Source organism: Theropithecus gelada, chromosome 14 (genome assembly GCF_003255815.1).
Source record: "Theropithecus gelada isolate Dixy chromosome 14, Tgel_1.0, whole genome shotgun sequence".
Taxonomy (NCBI): Eukaryota; Metazoa; Chordata; class Mammalia; order Primates; family Cercopithecidae; genus Theropithecus; species Theropithecus gelada.
Window position 1 is genome coordinate 109,499,849 of NC_037682.1, and position 24,665 is coordinate 109,524,513.

Below are 24,665 nucleotides of genomic sequence, written 5' to 3' on the forward strand. Positions count from 1 at the left end.
CAAGCACGCATATGCACTTGACAAACAGACTCACAGACACGTGCTCCACACCACAGTGAAATCCAAATCCACAGACTGGCCACTGCAAATCATATGACTGCAAGTGCATGCACACACACTCTTTGAAGCAGGGGTCAGCCTCCAAGAAAAAGTGATGGACAGTCTGTCTCCCATATCCTCACATCTTTGGTTCATCTGGAGATGGCCTCAGATGAGCCAAGTGACACAGAGGTATGAGAGACTGAGGATGGGCTGAGGTGTTACCCAGCACTCCAGTAGTGCTATTACCCAACACAAAAATTGGTCTGAATATCAGATTTCAAGCGAGCGAGGGAAACCCAAAAGAGGCTGGGAGAAGTCCTTATGGAGGCTAAAGCAACTCCATGTTGGATGCTAATCCACAGTTTTGGCCATGTTGGCTTCTGAGTCTCCCAGAAGGCCTCTGAGATTCCCAGCTTATCAAGTGCTCCTTGTGTAAGTGCAAGCACTTACTGTAAATCTGGCCCTGAGGTCAAATAACTTTGATGTTACCATACTTCAACTGTCCTACACACCTTTTCTGAATCACCCTTCCCCTATGGTCTGTTTGCCTTGGGGCTGGGAGTGAAGCGTGGAGACACAAACGTGGCTTCTGTTTATGTCCTTACAAAATGTTTTTTTTTTCTAAGGAACTGGATGTGTCAGTTCCTGCAAAAGGGTCTGGCTGCTTGCTGCTTGTAGAAAGAATGGATAATAAAGGAAAATCTGCTAGCTGCCATGCTAGCAGGGGAAGAGCAGCAAACAATTCCACTCTTCAATTCACGGGGGGAGCACAGGGGTTTTTAAAGAAAGGATCTGAAATGTAGAAAAGGCAAGGGTGAGGTTAGGAGGTGCCAGGTAGCATGACTTGTTCGGGTGGTCCTCTTTAATTATGGTCTTAATTGGTGGAGGGGCTGGTGCAATCGTGGATCCTGCCAGGTTATAAATTAGTTACTCTTTAGCAGGGTGTAGGTTCAATTCCGGAAGTAAGCTTTTGCTGGAGAGAGAATTCCGGAGGTGCCTTGTCCCTATCAGGAAGCATCTCCTGAGGCATCTAAGGAAATATATGACCAGAAAAGAGCATAGCGTGTGCCTAACAAGCACGTAGGTAAATAACCATGCATAAGGCACAGGAGTACAGTATGGGACAGGAAAGGGAGTGGATGTTCACAGCACATCCTGAGGCTGTATTTTAAGATGAGAGGTAACATACACACAGTTTATCTCAAAGTGATATCTTGAGGCCCAGGAGGGGAGAGAAAAAAGGAAAGAAGAAAAACTAAGTTTAAAACACGGTTTAAGGCCAGGCGCGGTGGCTCACGCCTGTAATCCCAGCACTTTGGGGGGCCGAGGCGGGTGGATCACCTGAGGTCAGGAGTTCGAGACCAGCCTGGCCAACATGGTGAAATCCCGTCTCTACTAAAAATACAAAAATTAGCCCAGGCGTGGTGGCGCATGCCTGTAATCCCAGCTATTCGGAAGGCTGACGCAGGAGAATCGCTTGAACCTGGGAGGCGAAGGTTGCAGTGAGCCGAGATTGTGCCACTGCATTCCACCTTGGGCAACAACAGAGCGAGACTGTCTAAAAAAAAAAAAAAATCGCGGTTTGAGGCTCAGCTATTAAGCTGCTGGTTAAAAGCCTCTTTCTTGGGCCTCTCAGTTTCCTGGGACTTTGGGGGCAGGTCTGCATAAACTGCTTAGTCGTAGACCCCCCCTCCAACAATTAAGTAGGTGACTACGCAGTACTCATTCATCGGTGTCCTCAGACCCCCACACGGAGGCCCTGGGGCAACGCCAAGACCCAAAGCCCCGTCCTGGCGCCCTTGCCCTCAAGCGCCTGCAACTACCTCCTCCCCATTTGGAGCGGCCGCGGCCATATCTTCAACGCCAAGCCGTGGCACGCCCAGCAAAAGCGGGTCGGACGCCCTCACCCGACCTTCCGCACTCAGGTGCGAGGCTGTGCCTGGCCACCTGCCCCCCAACACTTGCACACACACACACACACACACACACACACACACGAACGCACGCACGCACGGCCTGCAGGGCTACCTGGACCACTTTGACCCGAAGGCACTGGAGGCCCAGGGGCAAGGGAAAGGAGGGGTGGCCGGAGCCCGCTTCCGCCCCGGGACAGTCTCGGGTTTGCCCCAGGCGGGCTCCCTGTGGGACGTGGTTCCCCATCCACGGCCTCGGGGGCGGGGCGTCTGTAGGCAACGCCCCGCAGACGTCAGCCCGGCTGGGCGCGGGCGGAGAGGACGGCGCAGCTGTCAGTCCCAGCCTAAGGGTCGCTGGAGGCGCGCAGGCCGGCTGGGCTCCGGCCCCGGACGATGCGGCGTGCCCAGGATGCTCCCGCGCCTCGTAGTGCTGCTGGCGGCGTTCCTCAGTCGCCGTCTTGGCTCAGACGCTCATGGTAAGGCTCTGGGACGCGGCCATTCCCTGCCCTGCCCTCTCCGCGCCCGCTCCGTTAAAGTTCTCCATCCAGTGGAGAGCCCTGGCTGGCTGGCCCTCTGGGGAGACGGGTGCCGGGCCGGGCTCCCTTACTCTGGCAAACCTGAATCTCAGGCTTACCTGTTGTGGAAGTGGAAGAGGCTGAGGCTGACAGGAACTGACGGATTGGGAAGGATAGAGAAGTATGTGCAAGGCCAAACCCCCACCCCGCAAACCTCATCATCCACCCACTTCTCCATGAGCCTTAAGTTTAGATCTAGGTTTTTTGCTGTTTAGGTTCAAATGACGGGACTTCTTGTCCCCTTGGGGAATAATTTTGATCTTCTGACTCTCCCTTCTCGTAGTCCTTCAACTAACCGCTTTCTGTTCTCCTCCCATCTCACCTTCATCCCTCCCTGATCTCCCCGATCTGATCCCCCGTGCTCCACCTGTAGCCCCCAACTCACTCCCGCTGCCACCTGCCTCCCTCTTCCCTTAGTTCAGGCTCCTAACCCAGGCAGTTCTCTGGCAAAGTTTCTGCCACTAAGAAAAGTAAACCCCAGAGAGAGAATGAGAGAGCCCGGAGTTGGAGGGACCAAGAGCAGAGACAGAGAGCAATGACCGAAACTGCTTCTTCATGACACCAAAATACAAAGTAAAACATGCAGTCAGCCATTCACGTGATCGAGAGCTGAGTCGGGGACGTGCAGCCCAAACACCACAAAGACTCCCTGCGTTTTTCACTTTCCGTCTAATGTTTCGAAATCAAGGCACTGACGTGAAGATCAAAGACGGTATAAGAAAGAAAGCAAGAGACAGATGACAGCATCCCCGAAAAAATAAATAAAAAACAGGTGCATGATTAGAGAGATGTCGAGAAGTTAGAAAACTAGGGAGCGGAGCAGAGTCGCTGTCAAATGGAGAGAACTTAGGGGTCAAGGAGGAGAGAAGGGGAATCAACCAGCCATTGGCCTTGCACATACTTCAGTCTGCTTGATCAGCAAGACTCTTAAAGTAGAAATGTTTGTTGCATTCTTACAAAGAAGACAATGGGTTCAGCAGTGTTTCCCATGGTGAATGGTGTGTACTAGGGGTAAAGGGAGAGTGGAGCTAGGAATTGGTATTGAGTATCTTGCCTGGGAGCTACAGGTGCCAGCTCTTGTGGGGATGTCCTCAGTCATGTGTAGAGCCAGAGCTGACTTATTCCATCTGTCCTTGCCCAGCCAGGGGTTGGGCATCTGGCTACAGGCAAAGCCCTTCTAGAAACTAGGGAATGAGGCAAGCACTTAGCTTGGGGAGCCCAGGAGACCTGTGAAGAGAAGCAGGCAGATGTCAGCAAGCGGGCTGTCTGTGTACTTAATGAGATGGCTTTGAGCTGGAGCCTGGGCCAAGCCAAGTTGGGGACCAGGTGTGGGGATGGGGTCAAGCCTAGGAATAGTGCTAGAGCAGAGACAGGGATTGGGCAGAGCCAGCGACTAACACATCTGAGAGCTTATTGCCAACTTGCTTAGCCCTCGGCCCCTGCCTTCTTCCCTGGGAGGCATCAGACTCAGCTTGGCTGTTCTCAGCCACCACTGCAGCTTCTGATCACAGACAGCACAGGACAGTGATTTAGGGAGACACATTAGCTCTAGAATCAGATATATCTGGATTCATATGCCCACTCTGCCCCTTACTGGCTCTACTGGCCTCGGGTGAGTCACAACCTCTCTGAACCTGCCTTTCTTCTTTGATAAAATTGGGGTCATCCATGCCTGCTGTGTAGGGCTACTGTGCTAATTAAATGGAACATATGTAAAGTACTTAGCCCAGCACTCAGCTCATAGTAAAGCACTCAAGAAATGGTAGCTGTTGTATTGCTTGCCACCATCCCCAGCCTCCTCCTTATCCTTGGGGGGTGGGTCCTCCCAGCTGTGGTACTGACATTCTTCTCCCCAGGGACAGAGCTGCCCAGCCCGCCATCTGTGTGGTTTGAAGCAGAATTTTTCCACCACATCCTCCACTGGAAACCCATCCCAAATCAGTCTGAAAGTACCTGCTATGAAGTGGCACTCCTGAGGTGAGGAAAGGGGAAGAGGGAAGGGGAGGGAAGAGTGAATCCCTGCCTAGTCCCACACTCCCCTAGTATGGGAAGATACCTGCCTTGTTAATGAAGTGAGTGCCTGAGGGCCCCTGACACAAAGCCAGCAGATGGCAAGTACTGATTGAGACTCCTGTGTTGAGCAATATGCGGGAGCTCTGGGTGAAAAGGCCAGAGCCTTTGCTCACTCCAGAGTAAGAAAAGCCTTTGCACCAAGGCTTTTCTTTTTTTTCTTTTGTTTTGTTTTAAGACAGCTTCTCACTCTGTCCCCCAGGCTGGGGTGCAGTGGTGCAATCTCAGCTCACTGCAGCCTCTGCCTCCTGGGTTCAAGCAATTCTCCCACTTCAGCATCCCTAGTAGCTGGGATTACAGGAGCCTACCACCATGCCTGGCTAATGTTTGCATTTTTAGTAGAGACGGCGTTTCACCATGTTGGCCAGGCTGGTCTCAAACTCCTGACCTCAGGGGATCCGCCCACCTCAGCCTCCCAAAGTGCTGGGATTATAGACATGAGCCACCACCTCTGGCCTCCAAGGCTTTTCTGTCTTACTGGAAAAGCAGGAGAAGCATCCACAGTATAGCCAGACAACAGGGGAACCCTAATGACTGCAAACACAATGAGAAGGGAGAGACTGGGCTGTGCTGTAGGAGCTAGCAAGGCTTTCTGGAAGAGCTGGGACTACTCGTATTCCTGTCTAAAAATCTTCTAGACCACATGGAAATTGGTACAGGGTCCCAGGACCAAGGGAGACCCCTCACAATGAGCTGCCGTGGACTAGAGGATATAGCCTGAGGGCTGTCCCAGTTTCTCCCACTGTGGGAGCTCTCTTCCTGGCCTCCTGCGTCTCCCTTAAAGGAGGTAGGATTGAGCACAAGCTCCTTTCCAGTGCCTAACCTCGTATCTCTTCAGGTATGGAATAGGGCCCTGGAACTCCATCTCCAACTGTAGCCAGGCCCTGTCCTATGACCTTACCGCGGTGACCTTGGACCTGTACCGCAGCAATGGCTACCGGGCCAGAGTGCGTGCTGTGGACGGCAGCCGGCACTCCAACTGGACCGTCACCAACACCCGCTTCTCTCTGGATGAAGGTGCTTTTCCTCCCTTGACTTAGAACATGTCTCTGAAGTCCCTTCCAGCCAGGAACTCTAGTCTAGAGCTTTTCTGTCTATTACCATAGCTTACCACGTCAGCCAGGCTCCCTGGCTGGAGAACTAGTTGCCCAAACAGGGCAGGACTTTGGAGAACGTTAGATAAAATAGAGCCCAAGTTGTTTAAGATTTAAAAGGGAACTGGAGTTTTTTATCCTACAGAAGAGAGGTCTTGGGGTGGATTGGGGCAGCTGAGTCACCAGGTGCAGGCCTGTGAACTTGTTTTTTGAGGGAGGGTTCAGGGAGAGGAAGTGAATCCATGAACACTCAGCATAGGGCAGCAAGCAGTAGGCAGAATTCAGGTGAGCCACCCGCTTCTTTAGGGGTGAACACCCAGGGGTCATCCCTTTGAAATGGGAAGTGCTACTAAAGAGAAGTTACGGATCCCTTTCTGGAGAGGTAAGAAGAAAGGATAAGCCCCCAACTCAATGGGATTTTGCATCCCACCAGTTGGGATTAAGAAAGTTTTGTGTGCACAGAGACCTCGCTGTAGGATTCAGAGTTAGAGCCGATGGTCTGGGAGGTCATTGGCTCCCCAGTGCCTGCTCACCGGGCACTGCTCAGCTGGTGCAGAAACATTTCCCAGCAAGGGTGTTTCAAATACCTATTTCCAGGGCCCAGGCTCGGAAATCCAAGCTAACTGTGTCTTGAATGGGCCCAGGGCATCTGTATTTTTTTTTTTAAATGTTTGGTTCTTCTTTGTATTCTGATTTGAGCAAGGCAATTATAAAAAGGCGTTTTTGAGGAACTGGCCATATTTGTATATGAAATGGTTTTTAGGGCATATTACTAGGTATTTGTTTGTTATAGGTGATAACAGCATGGTAGTTATATTTACAAAGGTGTGATATGTGAGAGATACATACTTAAGTAATTAAGAATTAACTAATACAGTGCTTGGGATTTTCTTTAAAATGCTAAAGTAAATTTCATGTGGGGATATTGATGACCCTCCCCCACCACCAATTACTTTAAAATTGGCCTAGCATTTGCAATTACTAAAGCTGGGACTTTGGAAATCATTATATTCTCTTCTACTTTTGTGTCTATCCGAAATTTCTACATAAAAATGTAATCAATGCAATTTATCACATTAACTATTCAGAAAAGAAAACGACATTTAAAGAGAATCTCAGCAAAGGTAAAGTAGAAAGAAAATGTCCTAACCTGTAGAAAGGTATCTATCTACACACACCTACCGTAAATATTATGCTTAACAGTAAAGTGTTGGGCTAGGCACGGTGACTCACGCCTGTAATCCCAGCACTTTGGGAGGCCGAGGTGGGCAGATCACCTGCGGTCAGGAGTTCAAGACCAGTCTGGCTGACAAGGTGAAACCCCATCTCTACTAAAAATACAAAAATGAAGAGGGCCTGGTGGCATGCACCTGTAGTCTCAGCTACTCAGGGAGGCTGAGGCAGGAGAATCACTTGAACCTAGGAGGCAGAGGCTGCAGTGAGCCAAGATCAAGCCATTGCTCTCCAGTCTGGGCAACAGAGGGAGACTCTGTCTCAAAAAAACAAACAAATAAACAAAAACAAAACAGTAAAGTATTGAAAACATTTTATAAAAAAAGTTTTTGTTTCATTTTTAATTGACAAGTAATAATTCTGCATTTTTATGAGGTACAGTGTTATGTATACATAATACATATATACCTTGTGGAATGATCAAATCAAGGTAATTAGAATATCTATCACCTCAAATAGTTAGCATTTCTTTGTGCCAGAAACATTTAAAATGTTATCTTTTAGCTATTTTGAAATATACAGTCCATTATTATTACTGCATTCACCTTGCCATGCAATAGGCACCAGAACTTATTCCTCCTGTCTCACTGTAACTTGGTACCCCTCTCCTTGTTCCCTATTCACGTCCCCCCACCTGCCTCCTTCCAGCCTCTAGTAACCCCTTCTACTCTCTACTTCTAGGAATCGAATTCTAAAATAATTCTACTTAGATTCTATACCTAAGTGAGATCTTATGGTATTTATCTCTTTGCACCTGGCTTATTTCGCTAATGATGTCCTCTAGGTCCATCTGTGTTTTCCCAAATGACAGTTTCCTTTTTTTTTCAATTTGAGACAAAGTCTTGCTCTGTCACCCAGGCTGGAGTGAAATGGCTTGATCTCATCTCACTTCAACCTCCACCTTCCGAGTTCAAGAGATTCTCCTGCCTCAGCCTCCTGAGTAGCTGGGATTACAGGCACATGCCACCACGCCTGGTTAACTTTTGTATATTTAGTAGAGATGAGGTTTCACCATGTTGGCCAGGCTGGTCTCAGACTCCTGACCTCAAATGATCCACCCGCCTCAGCCTCCCAAAGTGCTAGGATTACAGGCGTGAGCCACTGGACCAGGCCTCAGTTTCCTGTTTTTCAAAGCTGAACAGGATTCTGTTGTATACACATACCACATTTTAAAAACTCATTCATCTGTTGGTGGGCATTTCCATATCTTGGCTGTCATGAATAATGCTGCAGTGAACGGGGATACAGGTATCTCTTCAATACACTAATTTCAATATCTTTAGTAACTGCAAACACTAGGCCAATTTTAAAGTAATTGGTGGTAGGGAGGGTCATCAATATCCCCCCATGAAATTTACTTTAGCATTTTAAAGAAAATTCCAAGCACTCTATTACTTAATTCTTAATTAAGTAATATATACCCAGTAGTGAGAACTGCTGGATCACATGGTAGTTCTATTTTTAGATTTTTGAGGAATATCCATACTGTTTTCCACAATGGCTGAGAAATTCACCACCAGCGACGTGCAAGGGTTTCCCTTTTCACCACATCCTTGCCAACACTTGTTACTTCCATCTTTTGGAGAATAGCCAATCTAACAGGTGTGAAGTGGTATCTCATTGTGGTTTTAATTTGCATTTCTCTGATGATTAGAGATGTTGGCCATTTTTTCATGTATCTGTTGGCCATTTGTATGTCTTCTTTTAAATGTCTATTCAAGTCCTTTGCCCATTTTAAAAGCAGGTTTATTTGTTTTCTTGTTATTGAGTAGTCTGAGTTCCTTGTATATTTTGGATATTAACCCCTTATTCAATGTACATTTGTAAATATTTTCCACCCATTCATAGATTGTCTCTTCACTCTAGTAATTGTTTCTTTTGCTGTGCAGAAGCTCTTTAGTGTAATGCCATCCCATTTGTCTATTTTTGCTTTTGTTGCCTGTGCTTTGGGGATCATATCCGAGAAATCTTTGCCCAGACCAACGTCTTAGAACTTTGCCCCAGGTTTTCTTCTAGTGGTTTTTATAGTTTCAGGTGTTACATTTGTCTTTAATCCATTTTGAGTTGATTCTTATGTAAGGGGTGAGACAAAGATCTATTTTCATTGTTCTGTTTGTGAATATACAGTTTTCCCAACACCATTTATTGAAGAGACTGTTCTTTTCCCGTTGTGTGTTCTTGGCCCCTTTGTTGAAAATCAATTGTGGGTTTATCTCTGGGCTCTCCATCATATTCCATTGGTTGATGCATCTGATTTTAGGGTATATGTATTTTTAATGTGCTCCCTAAAGTGCCCTTACATTCTGCCGCATTGACAAACCTGTGGCCTAGGTTTTAATTAAGCTTCATTCTGGAGGCAAAGTCTTGGCGGGGGACACCCAAGCCCTCCTCAGCCCTCAGGTCTCATGGTTTTGCCCCCCCACTCCACTCCATTTAGTGACTCTGACAGTTGGCAGTGTGAAGCTAGAGATCCACAATGGCTTCATCCTTGGGAAGATTCAGCCCCCCAGGCCCAAGATGGCCCCTGCAAATGACACATATGAAAGCATCTTCAGTCACTTCCGAGAGTATGAGATTGCCATTCGCAAGGTGCCGGGAAACTTTACGGTATGGAGTTCCCCAAGGCCCCAGAACCAGAGCTCCCTTGGCTTCCCTGTCCCCTGGGCTGGAAGCACCCTTGTGTGCCATTGGGAATTTTGCTTGTGGACTAAAGGGAGGGTCTGGGATGGTAGGTGAGCAGAGAAGGGAGCAGAACCCACCTCAGCCCTCAGAGCTATGCTCTTGTGAGATGCTCCTCAAAGGCATTGCCTACTAGGGCAATTGGGCACCCCAGAGCCTTTCTAGATGAAGCAATATGGCTCTGAGAGGCTATGTAACCTAACAGAAGGCACCCCTGGTATGGGAGAGCTGGTATCTGCAAAATCCACCCTCTTTCCTCTCCACCACAGTTGATTTCAGCCCCTTCTGAGAAGATCTTCAGCATCTATCAAACACTGCTTTTTCTTTTAAAATACAAAATAAAATTGTGGTCATTAAAGAGATCATGTGCTGCCTTGGTAATTGTGGGGGTTGTTATCTTACACAAAGGATACTGAAGGGGTTTGGCTGAAATCACCTCTAAAGGCCCGCCAGCTCTCAGTGTCTGTGTGCCATGAAATAAAATGATTTTGTTAATTGCTATCATTTTTGTTCCAGTTCACACACAAGAAAGTAAAACATGAAAACTTCAGCCTCCTAACCTCTGGAGAAGTGGGAGAGTTCTGTGTCCAGGTGAAACCATCTGTCACTTCCCGAACTAACAAGGGGATGTGGTCTAAAGAGGAGTGCGTCTCCCTCACCAGGCAGTGTGAGTCAGCCGGGCTGCTCTCAGCATGGGGAGGGAGACTGGGAGGGCCTGGTGCAATCCAAAATGCGTGCACCCGGGAAGCTGGTGCCAGCCACTGTGTTAGGTGCTGCTTCATATAGCTCTGCATCCTTAATAGGAGAGAGGTCCTACTGTCCTCGTTTTAGAGATGAGGGAACTGAGACTCAGTATTAGCAGCTTCCTAGGGTTGCACAGCTAGGACTTGGTGGCAGAACCAGGTCTCTTGTGATCTAGGGTCCTCCCACTGGAGCGCAGTGATGTTTCCCAACAACATCCCCCTCCCCCAGGCCGTCGTCAGTCAGCTGTGCTAGTTCCTGTTGTTAAGGTCTTCTGCTGTTCTTCCTCAGAGCCAGGGATACAAAGGGCTTCTCCTTACTTCCCCTACTCTGCTCCGCTCCTCACCAGAGCTGCTAACGTCAGCAAATCCTGCTCCAGGCTGTCAGTCAGGTGCCGGGGCTGTAGGGGGAGGGAGAGAATAGAGGACGTGGAGGCCACGGTCCTGCCTAGGAGGATCTCGCGTCCCGGCTGGGGAGATACAGTGTGCACAGAGGAGACTGTAACAAGCAACTCTCTCTGGACAGCTGATGAGATGTCCAGCGCCCAGTGAATCAGGCCAACAGTAAGTGCTCTGGGAGGGCCCAGTCCAGTGTGGGCAGGGTCTGGCAAAGACGAAAGTGACTCCTGCTAGATCTGCAACAAATTTCAGTTGATGAAGGACACTCAACAGCTCAGTGTCATTTAAGTCTCAATGCAGAGTAAGGCACCAAGTGGGTATCAGGCAGCCTTAAGAGTTTTTCATACATTCTTTCACTGATACATGAAATAGTTCTGTTCAAATCTCAGCTTTACTACTTTTGAGGTGTATGACTTTGGGCAAATTACTTAACTTCTATGTGCTTCAGGATACTAATCTGTAACAATGGGGCTGATGACAGTATTTACCTCCTATAAGTATAAAAGTTAAAAGAATCTCATGGTATTGGTACGTGGTCAGTGCTGTGTACTTCACAACTGCCTTATGAGGTTGGTGGCTCCGAGAGAGTAAGTAATTTGTCCACAATTGCACAGCTAGTAAGTGGTGAAGCTGGGACTTGAACCCGGATCTAGCAGCCCCCAGAGCCTCGACTCTTACCTGCTATACCATCCTGCCTCGCTGTTCTGTTTGCTGTGATGAGAGTCGTGTGCAGAGAGCTGGAAGCAGTCAGTGCATCTCCTAAGGGCATCCTTCAGGGCATGGTTTGGAAGACCAGGTGGGGATTCGCAGAAACCTAGACTCATCTAGAGCTGTGGCCTGTAGGTTGCCTTGGGCCACTGAATGGTTCCTGACAGTGGCCAATGGATTTCATGGGACCAGAGTCCTATGACAAGAATCACCATGCTCCATGGGGCCAGGCCACAAACACATCTCTCTTGGCCTGCAGATTTCACCGTGACCAACGTCATCATCTTCTTTGCCTTTGTCCTGCTGCTCTCCGGAGCCCTGGCCTACTGCCTGGCCCTCCAGCTGTATGTGCGGCGCCGAAAGAAGCTGCCCAGGGTCCTGGTGAGTCTTGCAAGGAGGTCACTGCCCCATCCTTCCCAGCCACACCAGAGCTTCCAGGAGGGCAGGGAGCTCTTTTCCTCCCAGACAGTCCATTGCCTCAGCTCGCCTCTGCTCTCAGCCCTGGTGTGATTGGGAGATACCTTCATCAGTCTCTGTAGGGACAGAGGGAGGAAGTGAACATGAAGCCCAGTACCAAGAATGTTGCCATCCAGTAGCTCAGATAAGACACATGGAATCACAAACCTCAATGACCACGAGCCATTTTGGTATGATCTACTAGTAGTTGGCCATGGACTAGCCCCTGTGCATTGCATCTCTGATAATGAGGCATAGTTTTAACCCCTTTTCATAAGTGAGGAAACTGAGGCACAGAGAGATTATGACACACACAGGACCACACAACCAGGAAGCATCAGGGATGGAGCCCACTTTCCCACAGCTAGTGGCCATGGGTATTCCACAACAGAGGAAGAAGGAAAGGCCAGAGGTGCTGGTCCTTGGGCTGCTGTTAGAGTGGGCCAGAGGAGAGAGGACGCTGGGAGGCGGTGGGGATGCTGGGCCAGCCAGTGGAGAGGGGATGCGGGCTGGGGCAGGGAGGGGCTCATGAGGAGGCCAAGCCCTCCTCCCCTCCCAGGGTGTGTCCTCTTGCTACATCATACTGACAAATGATACATTTGTGGCAAGCCAGCCTCCAAAACTCAGCTTGCAAAGATTGGGCAGCATTTTCCAAACCTCGGCCTGTCTCTGGCCTGGAGTTCAGGCCACATCGAAGGTTGCCCACCATAGCCCCCGTAGCTGTCACTACTGCACGATGGCCAAGGGATCAGCTGGGAAGGACCCAGCTCCATCTGCAAGGCAGGGGCCCCACAACTGGAAGGGGAATCTCCAGAGGGATCCTGGGATCTCTAGGGAAAACAAGAAGAGAGACAAGTGCAGTGGCGCAATCTCAGCTCACTTGCAGCCTCCACCTCCCAGGTTCCAATGATTCTCCTGCCTTAGTCTCCCGGGATTACAGGTGCGCACCAGCATGCCTAGCTAATTTTTATGTTTTTAGTAGACACGGGGTTTTCCCATGTTGACCACGCTGGTCTCGAACCCCTGATCTCCAGTGATGCGCCCACCTCAGCCTCCCAAAGTGCTAGGATTATAGGCATGAGCCACCGCACCCTGCCCCTTCTGTACTTTTGGATCACAGAACTGACTTGTCCTTGAGGGTTTTTTCTCTTCAGGATAAATATAACACAGTTCCCTTCATCTGATGATCGTAGTCATCACCACATGAATAAATTCTAATGCACAGAGCATTGGCACATTCATTAGTTTGTTCTCATTCATTAGCTTGTTTGATCTGATCTTTCAACAGTTCATCAAGGTAAGTATTATTGGACAAGAAAGGAATTTCAAATCAGGACAGTTGAGGATGAATTCCAGATGTGTTCTTTACTGTTTGTGCAAGTCATTTAACTTCTCTGAGCTTCAGTTTTCTCCTCTAGGAAATAGAGGTAATAATACTTCTCTTACAGAATTATTGGAGGGTAAAGTTCAATTCAACATATATTTATTGAGCACCTTCTATGTACCACACTTTGTTCTAAGCACTGTAGACACATTAACTACAACATAAGAAGGCAGGTTCTGTCATTATTTCCATGTTACAGATGAGGAGCTAAAGCACAGAGAGGGGAAGTAATTTGATCAGGGTGACAAAGCTGGTAAGAGTCAGAGCTGGGATTTGAACCCATGAAGTCTGGCTCTAGGGGACACATCCTAAATCACCAAACAATGTGATAGGAATAGGGACTCAACCAATCAGAGCTGCATTTGAATCATCATGTACCAAGGAAATGAGGGCAGATGTGCAACAGTGAGTCAGTGAGTCCGTCGGCAGAGCTTAGGAGGGCCTACTGTGTGCCAGCTCAGTCTAGACTCTGGAGACAGGGTAGTAAACAACACTAGACAGTTCCTGCCCTCAAGGAGTTTGTGTTCTTTTGGGAATGTGGAGTAAGTGAGTGTGTGTATGGTGAGAGACAGAAAACAGACAAGTAAAATAATTCTAGGAACAAAGTGCTAGGAAGAAGTAACAGGGTTAATGTGGAGAGAGTGGCAGGAGTACTGCTTTAGTCAAGGTATTCGGGAAGGCTTTGCTGAAGAAGTGACATCTGAACTGAGACCTAAACCATGAACAGGACACAGCCATATAAAGTGCTGAGATCATTTCAAGCACCAGGGAGAGCATGTGCAAAGGCCCTGAGGCAGTCTGGTGCTTGATGTGTTCTGGGACAGAAAGAACACCAGTGTGGCTAGGGCAGAGGGGTTATGTGACTTCCTTAAAACCCTTGGCGATTAACGGAGAGCAGCCCCTTCTCTGCGAGTTCCACACCTGTGCCACTGCCCCACACTGCAGCCACCGTGTTCGTGTGAGTCATGACTGGGGGCATAGAGAAATTAATTTGGTGCCTCACATCCAGAATTTTAGAAAATGAAATGGGCAGGAGGGCATAGAGTAGGATACAATAGAATAAGAACTGCAGAAATATTGTGGCACAGCTCATAATGATGAGTATTATTTTGTGAAACTGGTTTCAGTTATTTACATACGGGTATATATACAAGTCATTATGCAACTTATTTCTGATTTTGAGTCATAGTCAAAAAAGATTGAAACACGCTTCTAGGTGGGTCTAGCCTGCTTTCAGGTTTGAAAAGCACTGTGGATGGAGCCACCTGAGAGTTTTCACCATGCTCAGCACACCCTGGTTCTGCCCGTTACTCCATCTGGGCCCAAGAATACAAGCCTCTTATGTATCTGGACTGAGCCAAACTGGGAATAGCATTAGGAGGAAAGCTGGATTTGAAAACAAAACAGAACACATTGCAGTGTAATTAAGACTGTAGTCCCCTCCGTTGAGCTCTCCTCCTGGGCCTGGCCTTCCCCGGCAGCACTGGGATGGGTGCTGGAAGGTGACTCCCGCCTCTCTCACTCTGCCCTCTCTTCCCCAGCTCTTCAAGAAGCCCAACGCCTTCATCTTCATCAGCCAGCGTCCCTCCCCAGAGACCCAAGACACCATCCACCCGCTTGATGAGGAGGCCTTCCTGAAGGTGTCACCAGAGCTGAGGAACTCGGACCTGCATGGCAGCACGGACAGTGGCTTTGGCAGTACCAAACCATCCCTGCAGACTGAAGAGCCCCAGTTCCTCCTCCCTGACCCTCACCCCCAGGCTGACAGAATGCTGGGAAATGGAGAGCCCCCTGAGCTGGGCGACAGCTGCAGTAATGGCAGCAGCAATAGCACGGACAGCGGGATCTGCCTGCAGGAGCCCAGCCTGAGCCCCAGCACTGGGCCCACCTGGGAGCAGCAGGTAGGGAGCGACAGCAGGGGCCAGGATGACAGTGGCATTGGCCTAGTTCAAAACTCTGAGGGCCAGGCTGGGGACACACAGGGTGGCTCAGCCTTGGGCCATGACAGTCCCCCAGAGCCTGAGGTGCCTGCGGAACAAGACCCAACTGCTGTGGTATTCCGGGGCTACCTGAGGCAGACCAGATGCGCTGAGGAGAAGGCAACCAAGACAGGCTGCCTGGAGGAAGAATTGCCCCTGACAGGTGGCCTTGGGCCCAAATTCAGGGGATGCCTGGATGACGAGGCAGGCTTGCATCCACCAGCCCTGGCCAAGGGCTATTTGAAACAGGATCCCCTAGAAATGACTCTGGCTTCCTCGGGGACCCCAACTGAACAGTGGAACCAGCCCACTGAGGAATGGTCACTCCTGGCCTTGAGCAGCTGCAGTGACCTGGGAACATCTGACTGGAGCTTTGCCCATGACCTTGCCCCTCTAGGCTGTGTGGCAGCCCCAGGTGGTCTCCTGGGCAGCTTTAACTCAGACCTGGTCACCCTGCCCCTCATCTCTAGCCTGCACTCGAGTGACTCGAGCTGAGAGGCTGCTTTTGGTTTTAACCATGCCTGCTCCTCTGCCTGGACCCGGAGGAGGGGCAACCAAGGCCGAAGTAAGGCACAAGGCAGTCTGGGCACTTTTCTGCAAGTCCACTGGGGACGGCCCCAGTCAGGCCCTGCAGGGCTGGTCAGAATGCCTGGGGCAGGAGGAGGTCACCTCACTGAACTAGTGCAGAGTGTGGGGGGCACTGACCCGTTCTGTTGACTGGGGCCCTGCAGACTCTGGCAGAGCTGAGAAAGGCAGGGACCTTCTCCCTCCTCGGAACTCTTTCTTGTATCATAAAGGATTATTTGCTCAGGGGAACCATGGGGCTTTCTGTTGTGGTGAGGCCGCCAGGTTGAAGTCAGCTCAGAGCCAGACCTCCCAGCTTAGGCCACCCAAGCATCAGGGCCTCCAGCAGGAAGAAGGGCTATGGGAATGGAAGCTTCAGGGCCTTGCTGCTGGGGTGGTTTTTAGGGGAAAAAGGAGGATATGGAGGCCGAGTTTGATCTCTGGGGTGGTCACATGGGTTCCCCCATCAGGCCTCTGAGGCAGGAAGCCTGTCACTGGAAGATCTTAAGGTATATATTTTCTGGACACTCAAACACATCATAATGGATTCACCGGGGGGAGACAAAGGGAGCTGAGACCCCGGATGGGGCTTCCAGCTCAGAACCCATCCCTCTGGAGGGTAGCTGTGGTGCCCATCTGCAAATATCTCCCTCTGTCCAGCAAATGGAGTGGCATTCCCCTGGGGCACTGGCTGTGGCCCAGCCACTCACATCCCCACCCTGCTGCCACACCATCTTGCTGACAAGTTCCAGAGAAGCCGTGGTTTTTTTGTATTGGTCATAACTCAGCCCTTTGGGCAGCCTCTGGGCTTGGACACCAGCTCATGCCAGCCCCAGAGAGTCAGGGTTGGAGGTCTGTGCTTGTGTTTGCTGCTAATATCCAGCTACAGACCCAGAGGATAAGCCACTGGGCACTGAGCTGGGGTCCCTGCCTTCTTGGTGTTCAGCTGTGTGACTTTGGACTAGCCACTTGTCAGAGGGCCTCAATTTCCCCTTCTGTGAAAGAAGGACTCCACCTTTAGGGGGTCCTCCATGTTTGCTGGGTATTAGCCAAGCTGGCCCTGGGAAAAAGTAGATACTGTCCATGGACTACCAAGCCGGCTTGTTTCTCATGCCAGGGGCTAACAGATCCAGTGGGAGTCCATGGTGTCATGCCAAGACAGTATCAGACACAGCCCCAGAAGGGGGCATTATGGGCCCTGCCTCCCCATAGGCCATTTGGAATCTGTCTTCAAACAAAGGCAGTTCAGTCCACAGGCATGGAAGCTGTGAGGGGACAGGCCTGTGCGTGCCATCCAGAGTCATCTCTGAGCCCTGCCTTTCTCTGGAGCATTCTGAAAACAGACATTCTGGCCCAGGGAATCCAGCCATGACCCCTACCCCTCTGCCAGAGTGCTCTTAGGTGCCAGTCTGGCAACTGAGCTCCCTCTGGAGACAGGCTTGAGGGAGGATTCCTCAGGGTTCCCTTGAAAGCTTTATTTATTTATTTTGTTCCTTTATTTATTGGAGAGGCAGCATTGCACAGTGAAATAATTCTGGATATCTCAGGAGCCCTGAAGTTCTAGCTCTGACTCTGCTGTTCCCAGGGATGTGACCTTGGGGAAGTCACTTATCCTCTTGCAGCCTCAGTTTCCTCATCTGCAAAATAATGACTGACTTGTCTAATCCATAGGGATGTAAGGTTCTGCTGAGGAAATGGGTATGAATGTGCCTTGAACACAAAGCTCTGTCAATGAGTGATACATGTTTTTATTCCAATAAATTGTCAAGATCACAGGAATCGTGTGAAACCAGTCAGATTGCTGATGGCACAGTGGCTTATGGAGGACTCAGGTGTTGATAATGAGGAGGGTGATAATGGGTGGGATGTGTGATGTCACTTTAAGGAAACAGGGCCGAGGACTCAGGCTCAAATCCGACAGACCCAGGGAGTCCTCGTGCTACCTGTATTGTGACCTTGGGCCCATTACTTATCCCCTCCAGGTTTTCATTTCCCCACTCGTCATGTGGAGTTGACAACTCCCCATGGGGTTGTTGTGAGGTTTAAATGAAATTGCACGTAAAAAGTTTAACATGGTGCCAGGCATGTGGTGGTCCCCATGTGCAAATAGCTGTCATTGGCTGTTAAGGCTGTAAAGAGAAATGGGCAGCTTTTCTTGGAAGCAGGTGAAAATGAAAGCGATAAGGAGCATGCAGCGGGGCTCTTTCAGAAGACAGAAAAGGAAACAGTGGAAAGCACAATGCAACGTTTTGGATGTGAGTTCTGACAATGTGGAGAGAAGAACCTGGAAATCCCTCCTTTCCAGGAAGACAGCAAACCGGACCTCCCCGGAGCTCTGTCTCCGGAGCCCTGTCCCTGGCTCCCGTCACCCAGGAGGTGTGTCCCAGCAGTGGTTCTCCTAAGTGTGGAAGTCTTCTGCACTCTATTCTAGAAGCAGCCTGCTCCATCATGAAAAACCCCACGTGGGTTTGAATTTCTCCCCATGCTCAGCCCAGTGGGTAGAACAAACCCAGGCCCGCGGACTGAGCTTCCTGGGTGTGCTCTTTTATTTTCTTTTCTTTTTTCTTCTTTCTTTTCTTTTCAATGGAATCTCGCTCTGTCGCCCAGGCTGGAGTGCAGTGGCGGCCCTCGGCTCACTACAAGCTCCGCCTCCTGGGTTCACCCTATTCTCCTGCCTCAGCCTCCTGAGTAGCTGGGACTACAGGCACTCACCACCACGCCCGGCTAATTTTTTTTTGTATTTTTAGTAAAGACGGGGTTTCACTGTGTTAGCCCAGATAGTCTTGATCTCCTGACCTCTTGATCCGCCCACCTCGGCCTCCCAAAGTGCTGGGATTACAGGCATGAGCCACCACGCCCAGCCACTGGGTGGCTTTTCTCTTTGTCCTACCTGGATCCCCTAGCAGGTAAATGGGGACCCCTCACCTCTCTTGCCCTGTGTCATCTCCAATCTTGCCTTAACCCATTCATTCTGAGAAAATAACTAGTTCTGAGGAAGTGCTGATCCTATCATCTTCAGAGAACTTGACTAATATCACACCATTTCAGACCTGCTCAGGCTTTTGCCCTAGAGCCCTCTTGTCAAGACTGGAAAGAAAAGTAGTGTTCGTCACTTTCTCCTGGAAATGAGGTGTTAGCGATGGCTTCTTCCGCATGGAAAAGGCCCCTGAGATGTAAATATAAAGATTCAGAGAGTAAAAGGAATTGCATTCAAGGAACTGCAGCCAGTTTGGTTGGATATGACAGATCAAGGAGCAGCTTGCAGGACAGAAGGAAGTCAGAAGATGCAGCCCGTGCTGTGGACCGTGCCTGCTCCGTTTCTGTGGAATGAGTAGGAGTTTGCGCTGGTTCACCTCTGCTTTGAGGCTGCTCTGTAACCACTCACACTAGGCCCTTGGGAGAAACTGAGTGAGTCCTTCCAAGCAGCTAGGGCTGATGAGACACTTGCAGGTTTCCTGGGACTTCGGATTACAGTCACCAACAGAAGGCCCCAGCTGTTCTTCAACTGAGCAATCTCCTTCAAGGGCTTTTCCAAGCTGAGGAATGCGTGATGCTGTCTTTCTGTGAGCTAATGGAACTTCCTCTTAGTAAGGAGAGGGGGTAAATGGGCCACCACTGACTGAAGAGGAAATTCAACAGAACTGTGTTTTCCCAACTTTGTAAATAGCCATAGTCAGGGTGTGCCTTGTCTACCCAACATATATCCATCCCCCCGCCTCAGTGTCCACACTTTCACAGAAGACACACAGTCCCTAGGAGGCTGGGCCCCACCCCCTGAGCCCACACTGCTCTTTGGGTGGAACGTATCTGAGCCCCACATGTGAACAGCACAGCAAGGGAAGCCGTAGGCCGTGACCACCTGGGACCACTGGCAGTCTGCTGCGTAAGTGGCAGGTCCGGGCAGTGAGGGCTGATTTGATCAAGCCTCAACCTACAGGACCCTAGATACTAGGAAGCTTGACTCATTCATTTCCTGTTGTGCTCATGGGTTAAAAAAGCAAACCCACAGTTTTGGGTTTGAAGTAAACCCCAATTTACAATTAAATGCGTTGTTATTAATGACCCACACCACATTTTCCCACTATCATCTCGATCCTAACTTCACTTAATTTCCCATAAACCTCCAAAAAGGGTGGTGGGACCCAATAAACACTCTGCCAAGGAAGGGTTGGGTAGGGTAAAACCCGTGTTTTAAGAACATGGCTCTGGCCAAACATCAGACATTAATCAGGAAGAATACAGCAGGAGGCAGAGAGACCTGGCTGGAGGCTTTTATTGTAGTCAGCATTTCATTTTGTCAAGAAACATTATGAAGCACGTATTATGTGTTGGACATGGTGTTCAGCCCTGGGTACAGAGTGCTGAACTAAAGAAGCATGACTTCATGGAGCCTGTCATCTGGTTATGAAGATAAACACCAAACAAATAAACACAACAAATGTATTACTACAATCAGTGATAAGTGGTGTGAAAGAAACTAATATTCCACATGAAGGATGAGGCAGGAAGCAGAGAAACAGGGTAGGAGGCTGTCTTAGACTGGACTACTACAACAAAACACCATGGACTGGGTGGCTTAAAAAACAGACATTTATCTCTCACAGTTCTGGAGGTGGGGAAGTGCAGGATCAAGGTGCCAGCTGAGTGAGTTTCCTGGGAGGGCTCTCTTCCTGGCTTGGAGAGTGCCTCCTTCTTGCTGTGGCCTTACATGGTGGAGATAAAGAGCTCTGGCCTCTCTTCCACTTTCTTACAAGGGCATTAATCCCATCGCGGAGGCCCCATCCTCATGACCTCATCTCAACCAATTACCTCCCAGAGGCCCCACCTCCAACTACCATCACACTGGGAGTGAGAGCTTCAACATGAATATGGGGAAGACAAAAATATTCAGTTCGTAAGAGAGGCTTATACAATTGTCTAATCAAATGAGAGTATTGAGCAGGGGCAGTGGGAACAGAGAGAAAAGGACAGACTCAAAGACATTGTAAAGAAAGAGTTATCAAGATGGAGCGACAGGCCAGAGTGAAAGAAGGTCTCAGAAGTGCTGGTCACACTTGAACCCAATGATGAGAAAAGCAAAATACGGACATGGAAGGGAGACACACATGTGGAGGGAGAGGGGAGATGATGAATTCTGGCTTAATAATGACAAGTCATCCCAGAAAAGGTCTTTCAGCAATTGGCAAGGCTGGCCTGGATCTGTGAGGCTCAGGGCTGGGGATTCCCATGTGAGAGTGAATGAGCCCATAGCCCTTAGTGTGAAGGTAAGGACACCGGCTTGGAGAAGATCCCCAAACCCCTGCAGCCAATAGGCAGTTAGAATATTCACGTGATGACTTCCTTCCTTGAGGAAAAGCAGGCTGCCATCCCTTCGACTCATCGAGTCACAGGAGCCGTGGCTGTATTTGGCATCTGTCTTGCAGAGCCCAGCCAGGAGCCTCACTGGGGGTCCTTGGTCCATCACAGCCCATCATCAAGGATGCAGCTGAGGGCTCCCTTTAGTAAGTTGTCCAATCTGTAGAGCTGAGAGGCTCAGGGAGGGGTACAGACTAGTACATGATCAGCAAAGGCCTGGGTGTAGGGTGCCACACCTGTCTACCTCTACCCACATGGGGCAGAAGGGCATGGTGGAGATTAAGACCTCGCAGTGACCCTGGAGAGAACAGGAACATTCCTCAGGATCCTACTATCTGGTCACCCCAGCCCTGGAAGTGTCCCTTGCCCTCCACCTCCCCACACCCCCTCTACCTGTCCCCTAAGGCAGAGTTTCTCAGACGATTGCCTCTGTCAGAATTACTTGGGAGTATTTGTCTTCCTAAGCTGCTCGCCAAGGCCCAGAATTTCTGAATGCTGGTTCCCAAGGACCTGCTAGGGAAACAACTTACAGCGACCACCTTGCAGGTGATTCCAGCACACACTGAGTCACCCCTTTAAGGAACAACCTGATGATTTGCTGCTTGTTCTGTTAAAATCAGTCCTTTTTCTCCCCACTGCCCTCTACTTGGTATCACCCAGTCCACAACTTTAAGTGTCATTTGGATGCTGGTGGCTTCCAAATGTCCAAACAGGGTTTCTCTCCAGAACTCTATCCAACGGCCTCATCAGCAGCTCCATGTGGATGTCTAGCATTGCATCTCAAAATTATAGTGTCTACAACAGAGCTCATGATTTCCCTGACACTCCTTCCTCCCCTAGTCTTCCCCACCTGATAAATGGCACCACCCTTCCCCTAGTTCAGGCCAAAAATCCAGGAGTCAGCCCTTTCTGCCCCATCAAACTCCTCAGTAGGTCCTATCAGCTCTACCTTCCAGATAAATGGTGGATCCGATCACTTGTTGCCACCTCCCACTGTCATCTGGTCAAATTCATTTTCACCGCTCCCCTGGACCACCATAAGGCTCTGTCCTGCTCCTCTGCATCCACTCCTGCTCCCTCAGTCTAATCTCCATCCCTCAGTCCTCCTGATGCAGTGCACAGGGCTGCATGGGCTCCCCCGGAACTGGAGGAGCCAGGCAGTAAGCAGATGGCAGGCCGTGGGCACTGGAGACAAGACTTTGTCAGGCCAGGAGGACAGGAGGCACCGACTGTAAGGGCTGTCATGGGGATGTGCACAGGGATCAACGGCGTGTGGACAGCGGGCGTTTGGCCCAGCTGATGCTTTCTGGGAGGCCTCCTTGGGGAAGACAAGCCAAGGGTTCTGAAAACTTCCTGGCCAGCACCACCTTCTCTCCCATCCTTCACAATCAACTTTTTGAAATAATTGAAAGATTCACTGACTCCACTTCCAACTGCTTCTGCAGCACTGACAGCTCCAGGAACACCCCACACATGGTGTGCTATAATATGCGAATGGCCGGAGGGACTGCCACAGCAAGCTTGTTGGTCTGAAAATGCTCCAAGGGCAAACAGGAAGAGGCAACAGCCCCAGGGAGTAGAAAGAATGCTGAGCCACTATCTGTTCTCTCCACATGAAATCATCATGTCAGTTCTGGACCTCAGTCTTCTCATCTGTGAAATGGACAGAGTAGTCTTCAAGCTGACTTCTTTCATTAGTGCCCTGGGCACATTGCTATCCCTGAGTGTGCTACATGCAGTACTGACTGTGGGCTCCCGGACAGCAGAAACCCCTCTGATTTCTCTCTGTGTCCTTTGCACCCAATCAATGCCTAACACGTTGCAATGGGTGCTCAATAAATTTTGATGAATAAATGAATGCACGAATGAATGAATTTCTTCCATTTGTGGGAAGGAACTTGAAGAAGCATAGTATCTAAGCATGAGAAGGTAACAGTGGTGATGGTAGCTTGTGGCTGAACAGACACTTGGGAGGCATTTAGACTGAGCCTAAAGAAAAGCAGGCTGTACCTAACTATGACTTTAGATTTTATCTTCAGGCTTGCCATCTTCTTAGCCAAGGCGTATTATACTATGCTGATTCCCTTCCTTGCTATTTTCACCCTACAACTCTTGGGTGTTGTAGGAACTCAGGGCTACAGACCAAACAGGAAGACTAAGGCAAGGGGATGTGGTCAAGAGACAAGGCAAAGGACCATGAAAACATTCAACATGCATTCACTCTTTGGGCAAACATTGAGCCTCTGTCATGGGCGGGCTCTCTGGAAACACAAAAGGCAATCTGACATGATCCTTCTCCTCCTTGGCTCAGTTGTGTAGTACACACACACAGGCATACACAGGGGTGTCTCCACCCACCTCCTTCTCCACTCCCCACCCCCGCCCAGCACTGTGGAACTGATTAGAGACCTTCTGGAGGGAGAAGTAGGTTCTTGGGGGCCAAAGATGTCAGGGTAGATGCCAGCTTGGACTGAGGGTAGAAGTGGGTGAAAAAAGATTATTCAGAGTTACCTGAGCTCTGAAATAGCCTCCCAGCTGGAAGGGACCTCAGAGTCCTCAGGTCCAATGGCAGCCTTATACAAACACAGCACCAGGGGCCCAAAGCTTGCGCTCACCAGCTACAAGGGGAGGAAATGGGACTAGAATAGAAGATGTGACTTCTTTTTTTTTTTTTTGAGACTGAGTCTCACTCTGTTGCCAGGCTGGAGTGCAGTGGTGCGATCTCGGCTCACTGCAACCTCTGCCTCCTGGGGCTGCAGGAACGTGCCACCACGCCCAGCTAATTTTTGTATTTTTAGTAGAGATAGGGTTTCACCATGTTGGCCAGGATGGTCTCAATATCTTGACCTTGTGATCTGCCGGCCTTGGCCTCCCAAAGTGCTGAGATTATAGGCATGAGCCACTGTGCCTGGCTAAAGATGTGACTTCTTATATTGCCCACCATCATTACCCCAGTGGCTCCCTGCTTATTGTGAGAAACTGCATCCTCCTGATTGGAAAGGAGGAGACAAGCCCAATAGCTCTGCAGATAAAAACTCACCTCCAGCACTGCCAACCGGTTTTTTTTTTTTTTTTTTTTTTTTTAGTGACAGTCTCGCTATGTTTCCAGGCTGGAGTGCAGTGGCACAATCTCAGCTCACTGCAACATCTGCCTCCTGGGTTCAAGCAATTCCCTTGCCTCAGCCTCCCTAGTAGCTGGGATTACAAGCACGAGCCACCACGCTTGGCTAATTTTTGTAGTTTTAGCAGAGACGGGTTTTCACCATGTTGGCCAGGCTGATCTTTCATGAACTCCTGACCTCAAGTGATCCTCCCACCTTGGCTTCCCAAAGTGCTAGGATTACAGGCATGAGCCACTGCGCCCGGCCCCACCTGTTGTTTTGCTGGCCTGCTGCTGCTCCAGGCAGGCAGAACATTTTCACTTCTGGTCTCCAAGTGTGAGAATTCACCAGGCCACCAGCTTCCTGTTTTGTG

At 49.7% G+C, this 24,665-nt stretch overlaps 1 protein-coding gene across 1 annotated transcript; it reads left to right on the forward strand.

The window, feature by feature from the left end:
- The first annotated feature begins 2,249 nt into the window (after positions 1–2,249).
- On the forward strand, positions 2,250–17,615 carry IL10RA (interleukin 10 receptor subunit alpha). Its single transcript, XM_025356216.1, has 7 exons — positions 2,250–2,431; positions 4,387–4,507; positions 5,439–5,617; positions 9,365–9,534; positions 10,123–10,273; positions 11,713–11,834; positions 14,835–17,615. The coding sequence occupies exons 1-7, from the start codon at positions 2,365–2,367 to the stop codon at positions 15,765–15,767; spliced, it is 1,743 nt and encodes a 580-aa protein (XP_025212001.1). The 5' UTR covers positions 2,250–2,364; the 3' UTR covers positions 15,768–17,615.
- Positions 17,616–24,665: the final 7,050 nt, after the last annotated feature.